The 21146-nt window shown below is 37.2% G+C and overlaps 1 protein-coding gene across 1 annotated transcript in view; it reads left to right on the top strand.

Annotated features, from left to right (window-relative positions):
* The window catches only part of LOC139947912 (ATP-binding cassette sub-family C member 4-like), a 30426-nt gene that overhangs the window by 5848 nt on the left and 3432 nt on the right, over positions 1-21146 (top strand). Inside the window, exons 10-31 of the mRNA XM_071945764.1 lie at positions 211-321; positions 4216-4305; positions 4806-4997; positions 5943-6124; positions 6993-7089; positions 8374-8550; positions 9358-9516; positions 10211-10294; positions 10899-11148; positions 12388-12467; positions 12888-13038; positions 13308-13538; positions 13718-13818; positions 14028-14222; positions 14804-14959; positions 15419-15508; positions 15974-16146; positions 16767-16872; positions 17391-17602; positions 18084-18165; positions 19895-20047; positions 20426-20617. Of these exons, the coding sequence (XP_071801865.1) occupies positions 211-321; positions 4216-4305; positions 4806-4997; positions 5943-6124; positions 6993-7089; positions 8374-8550; positions 9358-9516; positions 10211-10294; positions 10899-11148; positions 12388-12467; positions 12888-13038; positions 13308-13538; positions 13718-13818; positions 14028-14222; positions 14804-14959; positions 15419-15508; positions 15974-16146; positions 16767-16872; positions 17391-17602; positions 18084-18165; positions 19895-20047; positions 20426-20617 (3264 nt within the window). The remainder of the gene's footprint in view (positions 1-210; positions 322-4215; positions 4306-4805; positions 4998-5942; positions 6125-6992; positions 7090-8373; positions 8551-9357; positions 9517-10210; positions 10295-10898; positions 11149-12387; positions 12468-12887; positions 13039-13307; positions 13539-13717; positions 13819-14027; positions 14223-14803; positions 14960-15418; positions 15509-15973; positions 16147-16766; positions 16873-17390; positions 17603-18083; positions 18166-19894; positions 20048-20425; positions 20618-21146) is intronic.

The following is a 21146-nucleotide window of genomic DNA, read 5'->3' as shown; positions in this document are numbered from 1 at the left end:
TTGGCTTGCCAATTTAACGGTTCATGCTTGCCCAGTATCAACCTTGCCTTACTTTCTGTTTTTGTTTAATTCTCTGTAAACCTTTGTACAATTTCTCTCATACAGTACAATTTTGTTGTTGTTTACACTTGAATGTCTTTTATTGCTTTGTGACTTTAAAAAACAATGTTTCCACAAGATAAACACGCATTTCTGTAACTCTCAATGTAGGGGTTCTTGTTGCTAGATGAGATATCTGCACCTTCAGTTCAGCCTTCAGACGATGGTCTTGTTGTCAACCCAAGTATCCATGTCAAAGGAATGAGTGGCTCTTGGGATAATGTGAGTATCCTCAGGAATTCATGTTTTGGTTTGATTTTTAATAATAATACTACGTAGCTTAAATTTATAAGCGCATGGTGGCGTCCTTGAAAACTGTAGTAAACCAGGGCAACAGCACCAAATACGAAGAACAATAGATAAACAAAGTAGGTAGGGTTTGTAGCGCCACCATGTAAAATCGATTTGTGATTAATGGTGGCTCTGAGAAGAGCCAACTTGTACTAGTTGATGTTTCGGTCAGTGTGCTTTGACTGTCTTCTTGTCAGACAAATAATTGTATTTATTTCGAACAAGAAGTGTGTCTCTCTGTAAATATGAATTTGTGATGAAATTTTGATTTGATGTGAAATGCTGGAGTGGCCTTCAGTTAAATAAAGTCAGATTTGTCCAGTGGACATGTTATCTTTCGAAACAAAAACATAGTATATTATGTCCACACATTTCGATGAGTGGATTCTTTCTCTAAAGCTTAATTACCATACATGTACATAAGATTGTTTATTTTGTTCGCTTATTATTATGTTAAACTAAACGAACTGATTTTGATGAGCCTAACTTTCAAAATAAACAAAGTGCCACTGTGAGGAACTTTCACTGTTCGATGTTTTTAACAATTGAAAACTTAAATTCTTAGTTTGAACATGGAGTCTGGGTTTGAAGCAACGACGAGAGCAAGGGTTTGAAGCAATGACAGAATGGTGTAGGCCTAAAACTAGGGCCTACATGGGTTATTTGCAACATAGTGATGTTACACATTCATTGTGAAATTTGTGCAATCCCCCTGGCTGCGCTTGTCATTGTAAAAGGAGTAGATCTCATTATTTCAAACATAGTCCCACATCTTGCAGGAAAATACTTTATATGTTAAAGCGCCTTGAGGGGACAGGATAAGTGCACTGTGTAAGTAGCCCCTATTGTTGTCTCCATGCCCTTATGTAAAATGAATTCCATACTGTGGTCTTTGTGGCTTTTAGGCTATAACAAAAGGGAATTCCCCATGTAGGTCATATCCTGGTCCTGTTGTTGTGCAAACAATCCTATTCAAAGAAATTGATTGATTATAACAGACTGTTCACTAAAGGGGGCTCTGGATCACATGCTGGTTTACCTGCCAGTGGTGATGTGGCCATAAGTAATGTAATCAGTTAGGGTCAGAGTCCAACATTTTTTTCTCTCTTCATTTTGCCATGTAGACCTAGACTGTTTGAAGGGCACTGGGGTCGATTTCACAAAGGTAGTCCTAACTTAGGACTAGTCCTAAGCAATGCTAAGAGATAGGACTGGTCCTAAGTTAGGACCAGTAACTCATCCTAACTTAGGACTGGTCCTATCTCTTAGCATTGCCTAGGACTAGTCCTAAGTTAAGACTACCTTTGTGAAATCCACCCCAGGACACCTTTGGTAAATATCAAACTCCAGTAGTCTCACTGGGTGTATTCCAGCATTTGCATACAATAACCAACATGTGCAAATTTGGGCTTATTGGTCATCAAAGTTGCAAGAAACACCATTGGTGCACACATTTGTGTGCTTTCAGATACCTATATTGGACCAAATAAAACAAATACCAGTTGCTTGTCTGGATTTTTCAAAAAAGAGGAGGATGAGGGGCTTATTATTTACTATTTACTATTTTTTTTCAAGATGGTCGCGTAGTATTTCAAATCAAACAGACCACCAATTCTTCAGTTTGAATAAACCAAAAACTTATTTTATACCTTTATTAGTTGCATGAGGACCTGTGTTAACACTAACACCTAAACAGGGTCGGATATCATTAAAAAGATTTGCTGGTAGGCATTCAGTTATATTGTTTTATGAAACAGACGGTTACAAGTGTTCGAGAGCTTCATGTTAGATTCGGGAAAAGCTCCTAGGCCAGAAGAAAAATATTGAAAATATGGATAAAAAAATATTTAAAAAGGGATGCGGGCGGGGACGATCAACTGGTATTTTTATTTTATTTGGCCTTATAAGTAAACATATATTTGAGTGAAAAATAATCCCTTTCTCAAAAACTATGTTACTTCAGAGGGAGCCATTTCTTATAATAATCAATAGTGTACTGTGCCTTTAATGTTTTAAAAAGCTGCCTGATATATTATATACTTGGGGGTAAAAAACGTAAATCTTCCATGGTATCTGATGCTTTTGGGGTCCTTTTTTTGTTGATACTCAGGGAAATGTATAAAGAATGTAATCAGTTAAGGCACAGAGTCCAAATTTGTTTTTCTGCGTCAAGCTTTAAAATTCAAAATTGTTGTAAAGCTGCTTGAATTATTGTGTAGGCCTACTTGGGGTATGAAAACATACAGCTTTCATCACATGGTATGTGGTACCTTTTGGGTAATATGTCATTTGATACGCATAACCTAGTTCATGATTGAGAACCTTTATTCCAAGACGACTTCCCGCTGAGTCTAGTCTGGTACAATCATATTTCTGTCCATGATTGTTTGTGCGTAAAACTTATCCTTTTGTAAACCAACCCACAATGACCATAGAAAAAGCAGAAAAACAGCTGAAGGTCACAGAGTCTCAAAGTCTAGTATGACAAAATCCTGTTTCTGTCTTTTTGGAAAACCTTTTTTATACACAAACCATGCCATAGAAAAAGCAGAAAAACAGCTGAAGGTCACAGAGTCTCAAAGTCTAGTATGACAGAATCTTGTTTCTGTCTGTTTGGAAAACCTTTTCTATATACAAACCAACCATAAAAAGCAGAAAAAACAGCTCACGGTCGCAGAGTCTCAAAGTCTGGTATGAAATTATTTTGTTTCTGTCTGTTTGAAAAACTGACCCTTTTGAAAACCAGCCCACGCCCATAAAAAAGCTCAAAAACATCTTAAAGGTAAATACTCCAAAAAGTATCACCATAAAAACTTTCTTGTTGTGCTAGGCACTGCAGCTGCAGCAGTATAGTCAATATTGAAAAAGGATTCCCCTGAAGTAATGTGGTTTGGAAAATTTGTATTTTCCCAACTATTTAATATAAATACAAATTAATAAATAACACACATAATGTGAAGTGTACAATGTTTATCATGAATTAAAGGCAGTGGACACTATTGGTAATTGTCAAAGACTAGCCTTCAACGTTGGTGTATCTTAAAGGAACACGTTGCCTTGGATCGGTCGAGTTGGTCTTTGAAAAGCGTTTGTAACCGTTTTTTATAAAATGCATATGGGTAGAAAGATGTTGTAAAAGTAGAATACAATGATCCACACAAACATGCCTCGAAATTGCGTGGTTTTCCTTTTACCTCGTCGACTAACACGTCGGCCATTTATGGGGGTCAAAATTTTGACTCCCATAAATGGCCGACCATGTTAGTTCGCACAGTAGAAGGAAAACCACGCAATTTCGAGGCAAACTTGTGTGGATCATTGTATTCTACTTTTAAAACATCTTTCCAACCATATGCATTTTATAAAAAACGGTTACAAACGCTTTTGTTTTGACCAGCTCGTCCGATCCAAGGCAACGTGTTCCTTTAGCATATGCATAAAATAACTAACCTGTGAAAATTTGAGCTCAATCGGTCATCGAAGTTGCGAGATATTAATGAAAGAAAAAAACACCCTTGTCACACAAAGTTGTGTGCATTTAGATGGTTGACTTCGAGACCACAAAGTTCTAAATCTGAGGTCTCAAAATCAAATTCAGGGAAAATTACTTCTTTCTCGAAAACTATGGCACTTCAGAGGGAGCTGTTTCTCACAATGTTTTATACCATCAACCTCTCCCCATTACTCATCACCAAGAAAGGTTTTAGGCTAATAATTATTTTGAGTAATTACCAATTGTGTCCACTGCCTTTAATCACTGGAGGGTTCGTCAATTTGTGCTCTATCCCTGAGTTTTAAATTGTACTTGATTTAATTTGTTGACAGAATCTGACTAACCCAGCTCTTACAAATGTAACCTTTGATGTTGGACAAGATGAACTGCTCGCTGTGATTGGTCCCGTGGGGTCAGGCAAGGTCAGTCAAATAACTCAGGATTTTTCAAAAACTTTATATTGTAAGCCCAAAAGTGTTTTGAGATTTTTTTTAAATCTGAAAAACACAACTGCAGCCAAACATTGATATATTTACGATAATTAAGTTCAGATCGATATGAGTAAATATAACTACAGTACTATGTAAAGACACCACAAAACGGGTGCCCAATCAATTAACAAGCACAATGAATTTAGGATTGTAGCTACATTGCCGGAAAACATAATTAGCCGTTGCAAACTGCTTACCAACCAAGAAGGACCTATGGTATAAATGCAAAAAAACAGTTAATGTTCTTATATTTCCGGCCTAGCAGAGTCTTTCTCAAAGACAACGTAGTTCAATAGTGGTAACTTTGTGTGCTAAAGACATTACAATCACTGCATCTACAGTTAAAATTTCTCTGAATTCTGAGCTCATTTTAGTCAATTGTAGAGATCCAAATCCTTGCCTTAAATATATTTTCATTGTTTTCCCTGCAGTCAACGCTCCTTATGGCTCTTCTGAAGGAGCTACCCACAATCTCTGGAGATATTAACATTAATGGACGGATTTCTTATGCCAGCCAAGAACCCTGGGTGTTCAGTGGTACTATACGCCAAAACATCACATTCGGCAAAGAGTTTAACCAAAGAAAATTTGATAAAATTATCAACGTGTGTTCCTTGGACAAGGTAGGTTGGTTAAGTTTATATTTCGGGATTGAAAAAAAAGGGATAGCGATTAAATTTGTGAGTTACTTTTATGTGTGTGTTAAAGACTGAATACTCAGTACTTGTTCAAATCCTAGTGAACAATTCACATTTTTATTACTTTGATGGCATTTGAAACCATGGCCTTTGCCTTCTAGAGGGGTGTCATGACCGAGTGGCTTAGAGTATCAAATTCAAGTTATGGTGGTTAAAGGAACACGTTGCCTTGGATTGGTCGAGTTGGTCTTTGAAAAGCGTCTGTAATAGTTTGTTATGTAATGCACATGGTTGGAAAGATGTTTTTAAAGTAGAATACAATGATCCACACAAATTTGCCTCGAAGGTACGTGGTTTTTCTTTTACTTTGCAAACTAAGACAGTCGGCCATTTTCATAAATGGCTGACCGTGTTAGTCAACGAGGTAAAATGAAAATCACGCAATTTCGAGTGATACTTGTGTGAATCATTGTACTCTACTCTTATTTCGAACCCATATGCATGTATTAACTAATGGTTTATAACGCTTTTCAAAGACCAACTCGACTGATCCAAGGCAACGTGTTCCTTTAAGTTACCAGAGTGTGGGATTGGGTTCCCGTTGTGACACTTTATTACAAAGCCTTCTCTTCACCCAGGGCTATGAATGGGTACGTACTAGTTTAGAGGTTATTATTGTGGTTGAATAAACTTTAGAGCTCTAGGTTGCTAAGGTGTTTTACTCCCCAGGGAGCTGAGAGAGATTAAAGGAATGTTATGGGCCCAATGTCCAGGGCACTTGTGTAAAGCGCACGGAAACATGAAATCCACTTTATAAGAACTAGTTATATTAGAGTAGCTGATGATGTCTTGACTGATAATTTTGCATCAACAAAAAAGTCTACTTACTTGTTAAGAAATCACTAAATAAAACATACTTTGTTTTCACAGGATATAAAAAGCTTTGAAAATGGTGACCTGACCATAGTTGGTGAACGAGGAGTGACATTAAGCGGAGGTCAAAAGGCAAGGGTCAATTTGGCTCGATCTTTATACGATGATGCAGATATCTACATTTTGGACGATCCATTGAGCGCTGTTGATAGCGAAGTGGGGAGACATATCTTTGATGAGTAAGGAAATGTTTAAATCTTAAGGGTCATGTCGCACGAGGCAACTTACAGTCAACTAGTTCTAGGCAAACTCCAAGAAGAAAAGGCATCCACATTTGAATGATTTTTCTTATGGAATGAAAACAATATTTTGTTAACAAATTAGTCATGTGCTACTGAAGTGGTCCTGAATCATGCACTGTAGTTGGTTGCCTTCAAATTGCCTGTTAAAGTTGCCTCGTGTGACAAGGCCATGACAGTCTACAATATTTCACATTTAATAAGCATGATTTCTTACTTGGTTACGAGTAATGGGAAGAGACGGATAGTATAAAACATTGTGAGAAACAGCTCTCTCTGAAGTGATGTAGTTTTCAAGAAAGAAGTAATTTTCCACCAATTTGATTTCGAGACCTCAGATTTAGAATTTGAGGTCTCGAAATCAAGCATATGAAAGCGCACAACTTCGTGAGACAAGGGTGTTTTTTCTTCCATTATTATCTCGCAACTTCGGCGACCGATTGAGCTAAAATTTTCTCAGGTTTGTTATTTTATGCATATGTTGAGATACACTAAGTGAGAAGACTGGTCTTAGACAATTACCAATAGTGTCCACCGTCTTAAAGTTTTAAGTTTTATAAATAAAATATGGTGATATTCAAGCTTCCTGCCAAACAACCAAATGTTGCATTTTGAGAAGGATTCTGGGATAATTTTTTAAAAATAAGCAAAATTCAGAAGCAAGTATTCCTCCACAACAGCTTTATAAAATTGGGCTGTGGTTAAGTCTAGCATTTCATATTCAAAAATATTGAAATACACTTGTTGTACATGTATTAAACCCCAATGATTTGTAATTGAGTGTTTTCTTTTGATTGACTTTTAACAGGTGCATCATGCAGTACCTTGCAGATAAACCTCGTATTCTAATCACCCATCAGCTACAGTTCTTGAATACTGCCAACAAAATCCTTGTTCTGAAAGAGGTAAGAATCTGAATAATTTATCTTCCCTTTTATCTCAGAAGTAATTTTTAATCTAACTTATTGCACCTATGAGGTGCTCATCAATGCGCTTAAACAAATTGTTTTGAATTATATGAGACCCATTTATGTAGCACCTTAGAATGGTTTACCAGGTGCTGCGGTTTGCACTTGGCAACCACTGAAACACAGGTGCAAACCGCTTCTCCTTAGTGTAACTTGGTACTTTTGCGTGCATTACACAACACACATAGGACCGGATGGGAAGTAAAGCTGTTGGTCCTATGTGTGTTGTGTAATGCACGCAAAAGTACCAAGTTACACTAAGGAGAAGCGGTTTGACCCATCCTAAGGATGGTATAGTGTCTTTCTTAAAAGCACAAGTATCAAGACTGGGACTCGAACCCACACTTTGCTGATCAGACACACCAGGGCCCAATTTCATAGAGCTGCTTAAGCAAAAATTTTTGCTTAAGCAAAAATTTCATTGCTTAGTAAAATCAGATTACCGGCCAAGACTCCACTCAATTGTAATGCTAAGTAAACAACAGCTTAATACTAGTCATAAGCAATGTATATGGCAGGAAATTTTGGCCAGTAACATGTGTAAAATAAGCGAGCTATTTTCGTGCTTAAGCAAATTTTTTGCTTAAGCAGCTCTATGAAATTGGCCCCAGAGCTTAAGTTTGGTGATACTAAGTGCTCAACTAGATTCTTTATTAAAAAAACAAGTACCAATTGTTTCCTAACTTAGGATTCATCTTAGGACTTAAAATGAGTTTATTTCTGTAACCATTAAACCCATTCTACTTGGATATTCTTTTACATTATTCAGTGTTTAGGAGTTTTTCTGTTTTTGTTTGTTGTTATTTTTCTTTTTACACTGTGCAAACTTTCTCAAATTTTACACTCCTAAAACTGGTTTTACTCTCACATTGTCCATGCTTTATATTATTTTTTGTTTTAGTTACCAACTGTTGATGTACATAGACATGTTTTATATACATTTTATTACTCGTTTTATTACTTGTATTACAACCAGATGTGGGGAGGCAGGTCTATGGACCACATTAATTATTTTGCTTTTGTTTCTCCTAGCCCATCTGGAAGTATTTTTGTATTGTCATGTATTGTTGAAATGGCTCAATAAATAATAGTAATAATAATAATAATAATAACCTAAGTTAGGATGAGTCTCATCCTAGTCCCACTGTTATGTGAAATCGGCTACAGAAGTTTTGATTCTTTAAAAAGGATATCTCTTTTACTGAATGTTTGCCCCTTTAGGGTAACATGGAAGCCGTAGGTCCTCTGAATGAGCTGCATGAGAAGAACATTGACTTTGCCTCATTGATGAAAGTGGAAGAGGAGGAAGAGGATGAAGAACTTGAAGAAGGAGCAGTTGCTGAACATCCTGGTCTGAGGAAACGATCCAGCACAAGGAAGAGTCTTAAGACACAGAGAGTAAGTCTATTCAGAAACCTTGTTGTGGATACTTTAAATTACTGATTTAAATTTTGTGAAAAAAATCAATTTAACTGTAGTTGTAGGCTCTTGTTGGTTCTATGTAATGTCAATATTTTCTTAATTTGTTTTGTTCACGGTGTGTTTTTTTTTTAAACAAGTAATGATATTAGTGATGTTTGAAGCTTTGCATGTTGTGAAGGATAACCTATAAACAATAGAAAACTTGTGGGTACAGCCATGATTTCTCTTTTGAGGGAGTGTACGGATAATGTGTTTACAAGCTGAAAGTTGTGCAAAGTTTTTTATAGCGGACTAAGACAAAATTTTCATAGATTCATTTATAAATATGGTTGATCACAAAAACATGAACACTGTCCGAGTATTTTTTGTCAGCTGAACCAATCCTTAAAGGCAGTGGACACTATTGGTAATTACTCAAAATAATTATTAGCATAAAACCTTACTTGGTAATGAGTAACGGGGAGAGGTTGATAGTATAAAACACTGTGAGAAACGGCTCCCTCTAAAGTGACGTAGTTTTCGAGAAAGAAGTAATTTTCCACGTATTTGATTTCAAGACGTCAAGAGGTCTCGAAATCAAGCATCTGAAAGCACACAACTTCTTGTGCCAATGGTGTTTTTTCTTTCATTATTATCTCACAACTTCGATGACCAATTGAGCTCAAATTTTCACAGGTTTGTTATTTTATGCATATGTTATGATACACCAAGTGAGAAGACTTGTCTTTGGCAATTACCAATAGTGTCCAATGTCTTTAATTTGTTATTTTCTTTTTACTCAAGAGCATCATCAAAGAGAACAAGTCAGGTCCACCAAAAGCCTTCAAGGATGAGAAGAGTAAGAAAGGAGATGTCGCACTACGAGTTTACTTCAAGTACTTCAAGTCAGGAGCTAACTGTTGCTTATTGCTCCTCCTCTTGCTATTTCTCATCGGAACACAGGTACACAAAAAATCTCATTTGGGGTTTGACTGAAAACTAGACCTGTGGTCGATTTTACATAGATCTTAAGTACGAATCAATCTTGCTAAGCAATGTGTGATGTCACAAAACAAATCACTATGGTGATAATGGCAAACTCATCTTAAGATAAATCTTAGTGCTTTATGAAATCAACCCCAGGATTGAACCTGGGACCTCTGGATTAATGTGCCGCTACTCTACCAGCTGAGCCCTAATGTTGCCAGTATCCCTATTGGGGCTAGAAATCTCACTTGATTTTTGACTGAAAATAATCCTGCATGGGTAACAGGAAAAGGATGTTTGTTTCGGAAGCGAATAAAAGCAAAACTAACAAGGAAGTATTTCCCGATGTTTGCAAAAAGAATAGCAAATAAAAATCCTGAGGATGACTAGAGCAAGCTAGCCGAAACGTTAAGACCGATTAATTAGAACTTACTTCGTAGAAGTGAAGTTAATCAATCCTCTACAAGTATTAGTCCCAGTCGATTTTTCTACCATCCGCCCAGGTAGTAGTTAAAAAGCAGGACAGTTCTTTTTAGAACTGAGAAGTCTCCCGAAATCAGTAATATATATAGCATGACAGTTCTCAAACGAACAAAATCTACCTGGAAAGTAGACACACATAAAGTGTTGCCGCAAACACAATACGACTGCTTATCTTTTTTACTTATAGGTAGCGTACATCTTTACCGACCTTTGGCTTGCTTATTGGACTGAAGAAGAAGAGAAGAAACAATCCATGAATTTAACCGAGATGGTAAGTTTGAGCAAGGACCTTGTCAAGCTAGACCCAAAACCGAAAACAATGTATTTCTGAAAAAATCTTACAATGCAAGATCTTGTTACCGCCATACCTTAACATTTGAAACCACAAACAAACATTTTTTTATATCTGTAAAAATCTTTGCAAATCATAATCTTTAAACCACCAAACCTTAAAGTTTGATTACTGTCTGAATCTACGAAGCGAAAAGTTTTCTTTACATATGGACAAAAACCTCAACGTGTTTGATCTTATTACCACCAAAACTAAGAATTTGATCACTGTCTGAAACAAAAAGCAAACGGTTCTGTGTATATTTGGAAAAAACTGCATAATGCTTGATATTTTTTATCACCAATCCTTAAAATGTTGTCCTACATATTGGCTATGATTGTGTAATGCGGTATTATTTAATGGTTCTTGATATTTTCAAACATGTGCGTTTTGTTACCCTGTTTATTATGTAAATTAATTATTCACACCTACACAATAAAGTACTTGCAAATAACCTGTACTTGTAACTGCCACCATGAGTTATATGTTTATTGAGATGAATTAAATTGGAAAATTTGATATCTTTTTCTTGTATCTTGAACAGCCAATACAGGAATTAACAGAAGCTGACGAAGATGACTTCAGTAGTAGTTTATTAAATTTCAGTCTTACCTTCACAACAATCGAGAGTGCATACATCTATGGAGGACTTGTAATCATCCTCTTCCTAATGGCCATTTGTCGCTCCATTCTATCCTTCAAAATTATGATCAAATCATCGCGTAATCTCCATGATCGGATGTTCAGAACTATCATCAGGTCGCCCACGGTTTTCTTTGATACCAACCCGGCAGGTGAGTTTCCAAGATGGGTCCCTCTCTCAATCAGCGCCCAGCACTACTTTCCATGATGGCCCTCAATACAGAAATTGTACTTAAAAAAAATCCCCATTAAAACATCTTACACCACCGCAGAGAAGGCAAGCGCTTCTGTGAGATTTTCGAGGTGGTTCCCTGCTTCTGTAAAACAACTCATCTATTCAACTCCGCCAACGAGCACAGTTTGGTATGTTTCACTGCAAAACCAAAAGATTCCAAAACAGCCCCTTGCCCTACCTCACCAAGCTCCTGAACTCTTAAAACCATGTTAATATAATTGCTTAATTTTCTGGTCTTAAATGTATACAAATGTAGTTAACCTGTTTGTACATTTCTGGCAGGCCATTGGTTTTGTGATTTTTTTATCAAATGTTCGCTACGTATTTTCTATTGTAAAGCTTTTTAATAACTACGTAATGTAATATTTTTAAAGGCAGTGGACACTATTGGTAATTACTCAAAATAATTATTAGCATAAAACCTTTCTTGGTGACGAGTAATGGGGAGAGGTTGATGGTATAAAACATTGTGAGAAACGGCTCCCTCTGAAGTGCCATAGTTTTCAAGAAAGAAGCAATTTTCCACGAATTTGATTTCGAGACCTCAGATTTAGAACTTGAGGTCTCGAAACCAACCATCTAAACGCATACAACGTCATGTGACAAGGGTGTTTTTTTCTTTCACTATTATCTCGCAAGTTCGATAACCGATTGAGCTCAAATTCTCACAGGTTTATTATTTTATGCATATGTTGAGATACACCAACTGTGAAGGCTAGTCTTTGAAAATTACCAATAGTGTCCACTGCCTTTAATTATTGTAAATTATGTTGCAATTCAGCGGTATGCTGCGATGGCATTTTTTTTTTAAATAAATAAACCACCAACAAAATTTTAAAGGAAAGACACCAGGGTCTCCTGCTTAAATAAGAATCTTTACACAGAATATAATATTCTAAGGTCTGCCTTTTTTAAATGGACGGTGAAGTAAAGATTTCTCAGGTGTATATTTTGTCTTAAAATAGAATTAGCTTTTTTAAACTGCTTACCAACCAAAATGACCTGTGGTATAATTGAAAATCTATTACAGATTATTCAGACTTCAAATTTATAAACTTTTTGACAGTAATTCTGTTATTTTCTTGTTGATCTATTCCTATGAAATTGTGGTTCATAGATTTTTGTAAACTTTAATTGTGTTGTCCTTTTTAAACAGGTCGCATCTTGAATCGATTCACCAAAGATATCGGCACAATGGATGACCAACTCCCTCAAACATTCTTTGACTTCCTACAGGTAGGCCTGAATATTTACTTTTTAGTTATTAAGACAATTTCAGTTGGCTTTAAACTCCTGACCTCACCACAAACCACCAAACCCACAAAGCTTCACTCAAATAAAGGGAGTTACAGGGGGTGGGGATTAGGTTGGCATAAGGCAGACGTATCCATTAATGATGGTTTGTGAGGTCCTCATATTTAGTACCTACTGGAGACAGATGACACAACAGTAAGTATAAAAAAATAGGGTTTCCTCCAAAGTTTTTGTGTACAAGTTCTTTTCAAGATAAGTTTTGTAAATCAATGGAATGAGACATGAATTGAATTTTAAAACTATGCAGAGGCCATTTTTTAAAAACACTTTTTGAAAATATAGTTTAACAGAAGACAGCTGATAGTTGGTATCAATTTTAACCTCCTTTGTGTCTTTTCCTAGATCTCACTTCATATTCTGGGCACTGTCATCTTAACTATCATTGTGAATGTATACGTCTTCATCCTTGTTGCACCTCTAAGTGTTATCTTCGTCGTTCTGAGGAGGTACGCCTTGGCAGCGACGAGGGCAATCAAACGTCTTGATGGAATTAGTGAGTAGATTTTGAAAGAGCATCACACTCTTACAGAGTGTGGATTCAAATCCTGGTTGTGGCAGTTGTGTCCTTGAGCAAGATGCTTTACTATATTTGCATTGTTCTTCGGACAGCCCACAAATAATAAAAGGCGAGGGAAAAATGTTATATTAACCCAAATCTCTGAATATACAGTATATGATCTTGTAGTGTAATTGAAAAAATAATTTTTGTTTTCGTATATAATTATTTTCCTCCACTGACCCCTTTTTATTTCATCTCTGCAGCTCGAAGTCCAATCTTCTCCCACAACACCACTTCCTTCCAGGGTCTCGTAACAATCCGAGCCTACAACAAACAGAATCAATTCATTGAAGATTTCAACCGACGCCAAGACCAGCATTCAGCGGCATGGTTTGCATTCCTTGCAGCTAACCGATGGTTTGGTCTACGTCTTGATCTCATCATGGTCGTGTTTACAGCTGGAGTTACATTTGTGTCAGTTCCCCTCGTAAATAGTAAGAAAACAATTCACCTTTTTTTTATAATCTTCCTTAATTGTAGTAGTCGAGACTTGAAAGGCTGAGAACAAGACCAGGGCCTTATCTAAAAAAAATATTCCTTATTTATTTTTGCAGTTCCATATATCCATCAGCTGCTATAGTAACAGTTTAATTAATTATGTTTGACTTTCTAGCCGTAGACCCAGGTCTGATTGCTTTGATTCTCAGCAACGCCCTGTCTCTTACAACTATCTTCCAGTTCGTCGTCAGACAAAGTGCGTTAGTGGAAAACCAGGTAAATTTCTTCCTCTCCTTCTACTGTGACGTTCTGTTTTTTAGTAGGGGTTTCATTTTGCATTGGGGATAAAGAATGTTATTTGGTTTTTACCCTTACATCGTTGTGTATTAAACACTGTGTATTTTATAGAGTCCTGTTAAAAAAAAATCCAGAGGAATATCACCTGGACAATATCACTAAAATAATGTGCCTTTTTTTCTGTATAGATGACATCCGTGGAAAGGGTGATTGAGTACACAAAACTTGAATCTGAGGCTCCGCTAACGAACCCAAAGAATAAGCCGCCCCCAACCTGGCCTCAGTTTGGTGCACTCACCTTCAACAGTTTGTCATTGAATTACTCAACGGAGAGCCCAAGAGTTCTAAAGAATTTATCCTGCAATATCATGCCGAAGGAGAAGGTAATTAATATTCATCCAATTTCAAAATATTTGTGAAAAAACTTAAACCTTCATTACCATTTGATTGAAATTGTATTTTGAGGGCATTTTTTAAAACCATATTTGTTCTAACTTTATGACAAAAGCCAGTCAGATCTGGCCTTGGAGGCTTTTCAAGATGGGTTCAATTATCAATTATTCAATAAATTAAGCAGTCAATCAATCAATCAATCAGTTTGGATGTAATTTCAATCCCAGTTACCAACTGTTGTTTGTAACAGATATCTATCGTCTATTAATGTAACTTTTTTGTTTTTGATGTTTTTGTAAAATTCTGTACATTTTGTGAATGAATAAAGAGGTTATTTTGAAAAGTAAACAAAAGTCAATCAAACAATAATCAATTAGTCATTTATATCCAAGCAAATCAATACAAAGCACATAAATATCGTAATCAGTTTAAAAGAACAATCAAGGTGATCAAATCAAATGATTTTTAATCTACTTTATTTCAGATGTAAAAATTGTAGAAAGGACATCTTTTTGTTACGTTTTTTGAAACAAACAATGATTTTAACAAGTTTGTGAATTTCTTTTGACAGGTTGGTATTGTTGGGCGGACAGGTGCAGGTAAAAGCTCGTTAATCACAGCCCTCTTCAGACTGACTGAACCTAGCGGCATCATTATGCTGGATGGAATAACGACTTCGGAACTGGGTCTCCATGACCTCAGGAAGAAACTGTCAATCATTCCTCAGGTGGGTTTGGTCTAAATAACTATCAGCCAATCACGACATCTTACATCCGATGATACGTGTTGCTTGAATAATTAATAGACAATCGCCACATGTTCAGTCAGCAACCGAACCTGGTGGGTGTGGCCTTGACTAATTTAGGCCAATCAAAAGTATGAAATGCTTAAACATTTGAATTCTTACTCTGGTGGGTGTGGCCTAGACTAGCTTGAAATGCTTAAATATTTACATTTTTACTCTGGTGGGTGTGGCCTATATCACTTAAGACCAATCAGAATTTTAAAGTGCAAATATTTGTATTCTTACTCTGGTGGGTGTGATTATTATTCTAGTCTTGAGAAGGTTTTATTTTTGAAGTTAATTTGTAAGTCAAGTTAGAATTAAGGTTTGGTTATTTAAGTTTGATAAAAGTATTACCCCGGTACTTAAATGTGAAAAATCTTTGTTTTTTTACCACCTCAGGATCCTGTTCTCTTCACGGGAAATCTTCGTTATAATCTTGACCCTTTCAGTCGTCACTCGGACGTGGAACTGTGGAATTCCTTAGACGATGTAAGTCAGAAAATTATGTCCTTCACGATTTGTGTTTCAATTTTGTCAATTGTAACTTGTGTACTGCTTAAACAAAATCAAAAATTAGCTGATACATATTGCTTGCCAACCCAAACATTAATCGTGTCAAAAGCTTAGTAAACATCATACTAAAGAAGAAGCTGGAGTATTTTGGGCATATTGCAAGGAGAGACGGGGGGGGGGAATCTTGAGATGGTAGTGCATGGAAGGTGAATTGCTGATCGCGCTGGAAGAGGAAGACCGAAAGCCAGATGGACTAATAACAACTTAAGACAAGTAGCATACATGAGTTAACAATATCAGCTCTGGACAGGAAGGCTTGGAGGGAGTTTGTTTCTCGTACCACAACAGGACGGCGGTTGCCCTAATGAACTAAAGAGAGGGAGAGTCAATTAGACATTTGACGTTGTGATTTGACGTTGTTTTATTTGTTTTATCGTGTAGGTCCAGTTGCGATCTGTTGTGCAGGATTCACCAGATAAACTCAACATGGAGGTTGGGGAGTCAGGATCCAACTTCAGCGTTGGTCAACGACAGCTCATCTGTCTTGCAAGGGCTATACTAAGACAGAACCGTGTTCTTATCATGGATGAGGCTACAGCTAACGTTGACCCAAGGTGAGCTAGCAGAACAAAATCACTCAGTTTTCATTCTGGTTGCGGGAAATTCAAATTGCTGAATGAGCTGATTGTTTTTGTCAACATTATGTGGATTTATAAAACACATCGTCAATAATGATACAATTATAAAGAAGTTGCCTGCAAAGTTTCAGCTGAATACTGTGTCTACTTGTTGAGGAAACAAAATTGTCAAGAAAGTCTCAAGCTCATTAACGTTTAGCAAGGCGATAGCGGCCACCAATCGCAAACAGACACTCTGTAAAACTTGTCCATTACCGACATGCTTGAGCTCTGTATGTCCGTGTGTTGCATTGTTATGATTAGACGACGGTTTCCGGATCCGTTCGTGCGTGTATAGTCTTGGTGCAAGACGTTCTCGTTTTCCTTTCACACACAGCGCAAGAAACGTCTTGCACCAAGACTAGCGTGTAGTATCCGAAAACAACCGGTTATAAACAGAGCTCCAGCTGGTCATTATCAACCGTTTAAACACCCCCACGTGACGCGCTCTCCACCAGTACATGTAGGAATAGGGAAACTGTCTGAGGTATTTATGAATTCCTGTTAATTTACCTATCACCTTAGTCAAAGTCTTAAACACTTTTTTTGTTTGACAGGACTGATGCTTTGATTCAGAAGACGATTCGTACTAAATTCCAGGACTGCACAGTGTTAACAATAGCACATCGACTCAACACAATCATGGACAGCGACCGCATCATGGTAAGTCTAGCAGTCAAATATACTGAAACATACAGTGACAGACGTAGTGATACACAGTGACACAGAAACTGGCTTTTTGTAAACTAGTGCTTAGCAGATCAGTAGCACTCCTGCGCTAAAATTAGTAGCTCAATATGTTGATACCCAGATCTCGGACACTGTGTAAAATTTCAAGAAAATACGGCATACAAATGCCCAAGTCTTTGTCAGTGTTTTATGTTTACTGTTGCATGTGTTGTACGGGGGTCTGATGATCATTATACTACTAGCCAAGAGTCCCCCATGAACAGAAGACAAGGAATGAACTGTTATTTTAGGTGTGTGAGGAAAAGCCTTGAGGATAGTTCACGGGAAAACACTTGCAGTCAGGTAGAGACTGAAACCCAATCCACGTAGTGACCCTGGTGGGATTCAAACCAGGGTCCAAAAGATTGAATGTGAGGAAAGAAACCACTGCGCCAACCAACTTGACTGCCCCCAAAGTTAACGCAGGGTCTTGTTGTATTTTTCTTCTTAAGGTTCTGGATGCTGGAGAGTTGATTGAATTTGATCAACCCCATGCCTTACTGCAGAGACATGAGGGCATGCTGAGTAAGCTAGTTGAGCAAACAGGAAAGACTGAAGCAGCACAACTGATTGAGATTGCCAAGAAACACTTCAAGCAGAGACGAATATCTGGTGCCAATGGTCATGTGACATTCGCTAGCCCAGAGGAATTAACTGTGGATGGGTAAGAGAGTTATTTTCATTATTGTTCATGTTAGTTTTATTTTCATTTGCAAGCAAACATTGTTGCACAGCCAAAGTGTGTTGTTCCTTATTGAATGAAAATAGGGGGGGGGGGGTGGGGGTATAAACCCATTATGCTATGATCTTGATGGAATAGGCCCTTATAAATGTTGTTTGTTATGTTATGCTATGGTATGTTATAGCCTCTACACGAGCATCTACAAGAAGAAACAATATTTTGTTTAGAATAATACAAAAATATCACATATACCAGAACGACTTGCTATATGCAAGGAGATACATGTAGGTACAGCCTTCAGTTGGGAGTGGAGCACTTAATTAATTAGAAACAAGTGTCATGCTTGGCTAGGCCAGGATTTGAACCTACACTCTGTTAATTACAATCATATGACATCAACGTAACACACAAATTGTCATTAGAATGCACTTTCTCATGTTCGTTATTTCCTTGTCAATTAAAGATATCAGCAACAGATTCAGCAGTGGGGTCTGACAGGAGTAGCAGGTGCATCAGCCATATCTACCGAATCCAAAGGAATACAGGTCAGTACATCTTAGGGACCCCATGCCAATTTCATAGAGGTGCTTAAAGGCACTGGATCCTATTGGTAATTACTCAAAAATAATGGTTAGCATAAAAACTTACTTGGTAACAAGCAATGGAGAGCTGTTGATTGTGAGAAAAGGTTCCCTCTGAAGTAAAGTAGTTTTCGAGAAAGAAGTAATTTTCCACTAGAGAATTTAATTTGATTTTTAGACCTCAGAATTAGATTTTGAGGTCCCAAAATCAAGCATCTGAAAGCACACAACTTCGTGTGACAAAGGTGGTTTTTCCATTACTATCTTGCAACTTCGACGACCGATTGAGTTAAAATTTTCACAGGTTTGTTATGTTATGCATATGTTGAGATACACCAAGTGAGAAGACTGGTCTTTGACAATTACCAATAGTGTCCAGTGTCTTTAAGCACAAAGAGTAGCTTAGCACAACAAAATTATGCTTACCAGAATAAGGTTACCAGTCAAAGTGTAGTGTCACATGTAGAATCTGTTACTGGTATTCTGCTTATTTTGGCTTAGCAGAAATGTGTTCATTCTCTGCTTGAGCAGCTCTATGAACTTTGACCCTGATTGGGGAATGTGGGGTGGAAGTTCCTTGATGGATGAAAGGAAAGAAAAAAGGAAATTCAATGCAGCCAATGATGGATGATAAGGAAACAACATATGCTGGAACTGGAGGGAAGTGTTGAGCCCTTGAGGGCCAGTGGGAAATGTTTTAGAAACGAGTAAAGAAATCTCTGACACCAATATGTGAGGAAAGGTCATGTTAAATTACAGAGTGATTATGTGGTGTGTAGTTGTGCTATTTTTGTGGTTTGGGGATATTTTTATAGGGTAGGAAAAGGGCAGGGATGTTTGATTGTGGATTTTTTTTTTTTAGAAACGACGGAGTTCATCATGTGATGATGGATTGTTGAACATCACATTTTGATCTGTCAAGTTAACGTTTTGAAAACATTTAATGTATATAGAAGTCATTTTAAGAATTTGTCCCAGACAATTAAAGCTCAATAAATAACATAGCTTTAGTTTCTCATTTTGGGATACTTCATGGAGCTTATTTGCTGTCTACCCTCAACTGATGTTATATTTTTGTATGGGGTGTCATGGCCGAGCAGTTTAGAGCATCAGGTGGTTTAGTCATCGGAGGTTCGAATCCCAGCCATGACTCGTCTACTTGAGCAAGAGGCTTTACTATAATTGCTTCTGTTCACGCTAGGGTACAAATTGGTACCTGCGAGGGTAGAGGTTCATATTGTGCCTGGAAAAGCTTTTGGAGCGCCACAGCAGCCCAGGGTTGTGTATACTCTCAGGGAGCTGAGAATTAAAGGACTGTTAATGGACCAATGACCAGGGGTGGATTTTACAAAGATTTACCTTAGAACTTGTTCTAGGACTCCTTAGGAGTTATTGAAACCGTAAGGCTAGTCCTAAAGTTAGGATGAGTAACTCGTCCTAATTCGAGATTAGACTAGTCTTTTCTTTCTGAAGACGAGCAGAGTATACTGTTCGAAACATCAAGACCAAACCGGCTCTTTTCAAAGCCACCACTCCCTCAAAAGAGATTTTTCTCATGGTTGTACCTGCCAGTTTACTATTCATATTTATATTTTTAGTTAGGACACTGTAAAGCTCATTGTTGTAATGTGTTTTAAAAGTAATAGTCATTATTTAACTGTCAATTAATAATTGATTTGTTTTCATCTTGCAGACTGATTCCTGTGAGCATCATGTGGTTCTTCTTCCAATCACGGCCGAAGGTTTTGGCTTCTCAGTTGCAGGAAGTACAGACAAGCCTAACATGCCTATTATTGTGGCTCAGGTTGTACCGGACTCCCCAGCCAGCTTCCCTTATGCTCTTCAGGTGAGGTGGATCAATGTACTTAATGTATCTTGTGTGGTGTTTTGCAACATAAACTTCATTGCTTAGGGGGTCTTTTTCAAAAGTGAATTTGAATCTCATGCAGTCATAAACGCACTGGACTATTTCTGAAATTGTTCAATATGAAGGATAACATAAAGAAAAGGTAAATTAATAATCGTCAATATATAAAATGGAGCGCCAATGGAAATGTTTGACCAGGAATATTAGTTAAATGATTTTTACGTGATCAAATTAGACATTTTGAGTTGGTGTTATCATTTTAAATCTCAAGTTTTACAGATACAAAATTCTGACGAACTGCTCGTCCGATCCATAAGTGAATTTTAACAGAATATTGTCATTTGATTTTCACTTCAGGTTAATGATGAAATTTTGGCAGTTAACGGTGAGGATCGAGCCAAGCTGACCTATGCAGAAGTCTGCCAGATGATAAAAGACAGTAAGGACAGAGTCCAGCTACTGGTCAGACGACGTAAAAGTGCCGCACCCTCCCAGAAAGAGGAGAAGGGAGACGGTGAAAGTAATGGATTGGACAACAACGGATTTGAAGTAAGTATTTTGTTAAGTAGGATTTGAAACTTTGCATGGTGGAATTACGATATGGAAAGGTTTGCGATAACACCATGTAATGACTCTCTCAATGAGTTGGGGTGGTTCTGAAAAATAACCGTTGGTTTCAACTTGATGATTCAATCAGTATACTCTGATCGTCTTCTTGAGAAAGCTGTAATTTGTTCATAGATGCTTTCTAAGGTTTCTACTGAAATCTTCATGGAACTTAATTGATAGATTGGCTCTAGGGTCAAACTCAGTTTTGTGATTTCAGTGTTGTGATTATTTCATTTTCCATCAGACTAGTAACTGTTTCTACGATTTCACTATTAGACTCTATGAGTCTAGAAAATGAGTGAATCACAAAATCTGAATTTGACCTTAGAGCCTCTCTTTAAAGTATAACGAAACATTGATGTTTGATTTTTTCTTGTTCTTTTTTAATAGGGGATTCCCCTTTGTATGATTGAAGTGCCAATGAAATCATCTCAAACAAAACTCTCATTTAAAATGATTCTTGATAGGC

This window comes from Asterias amurensis, chromosome 15 (assembly GCF_032118995.1).
Source record: "Asterias amurensis chromosome 15, ASM3211899v1".
NCBI classification, from domain to species: domain Eukaryota; kingdom Metazoa; phylum Echinodermata; class Asteroidea; order Forcipulatida; family Asteriidae; genus Asterias; species Asterias amurensis.
Note: the sequence above shows the minus strand (reverse complement) of the source record. Positions and strands in the feature narration are given on the sequence as shown.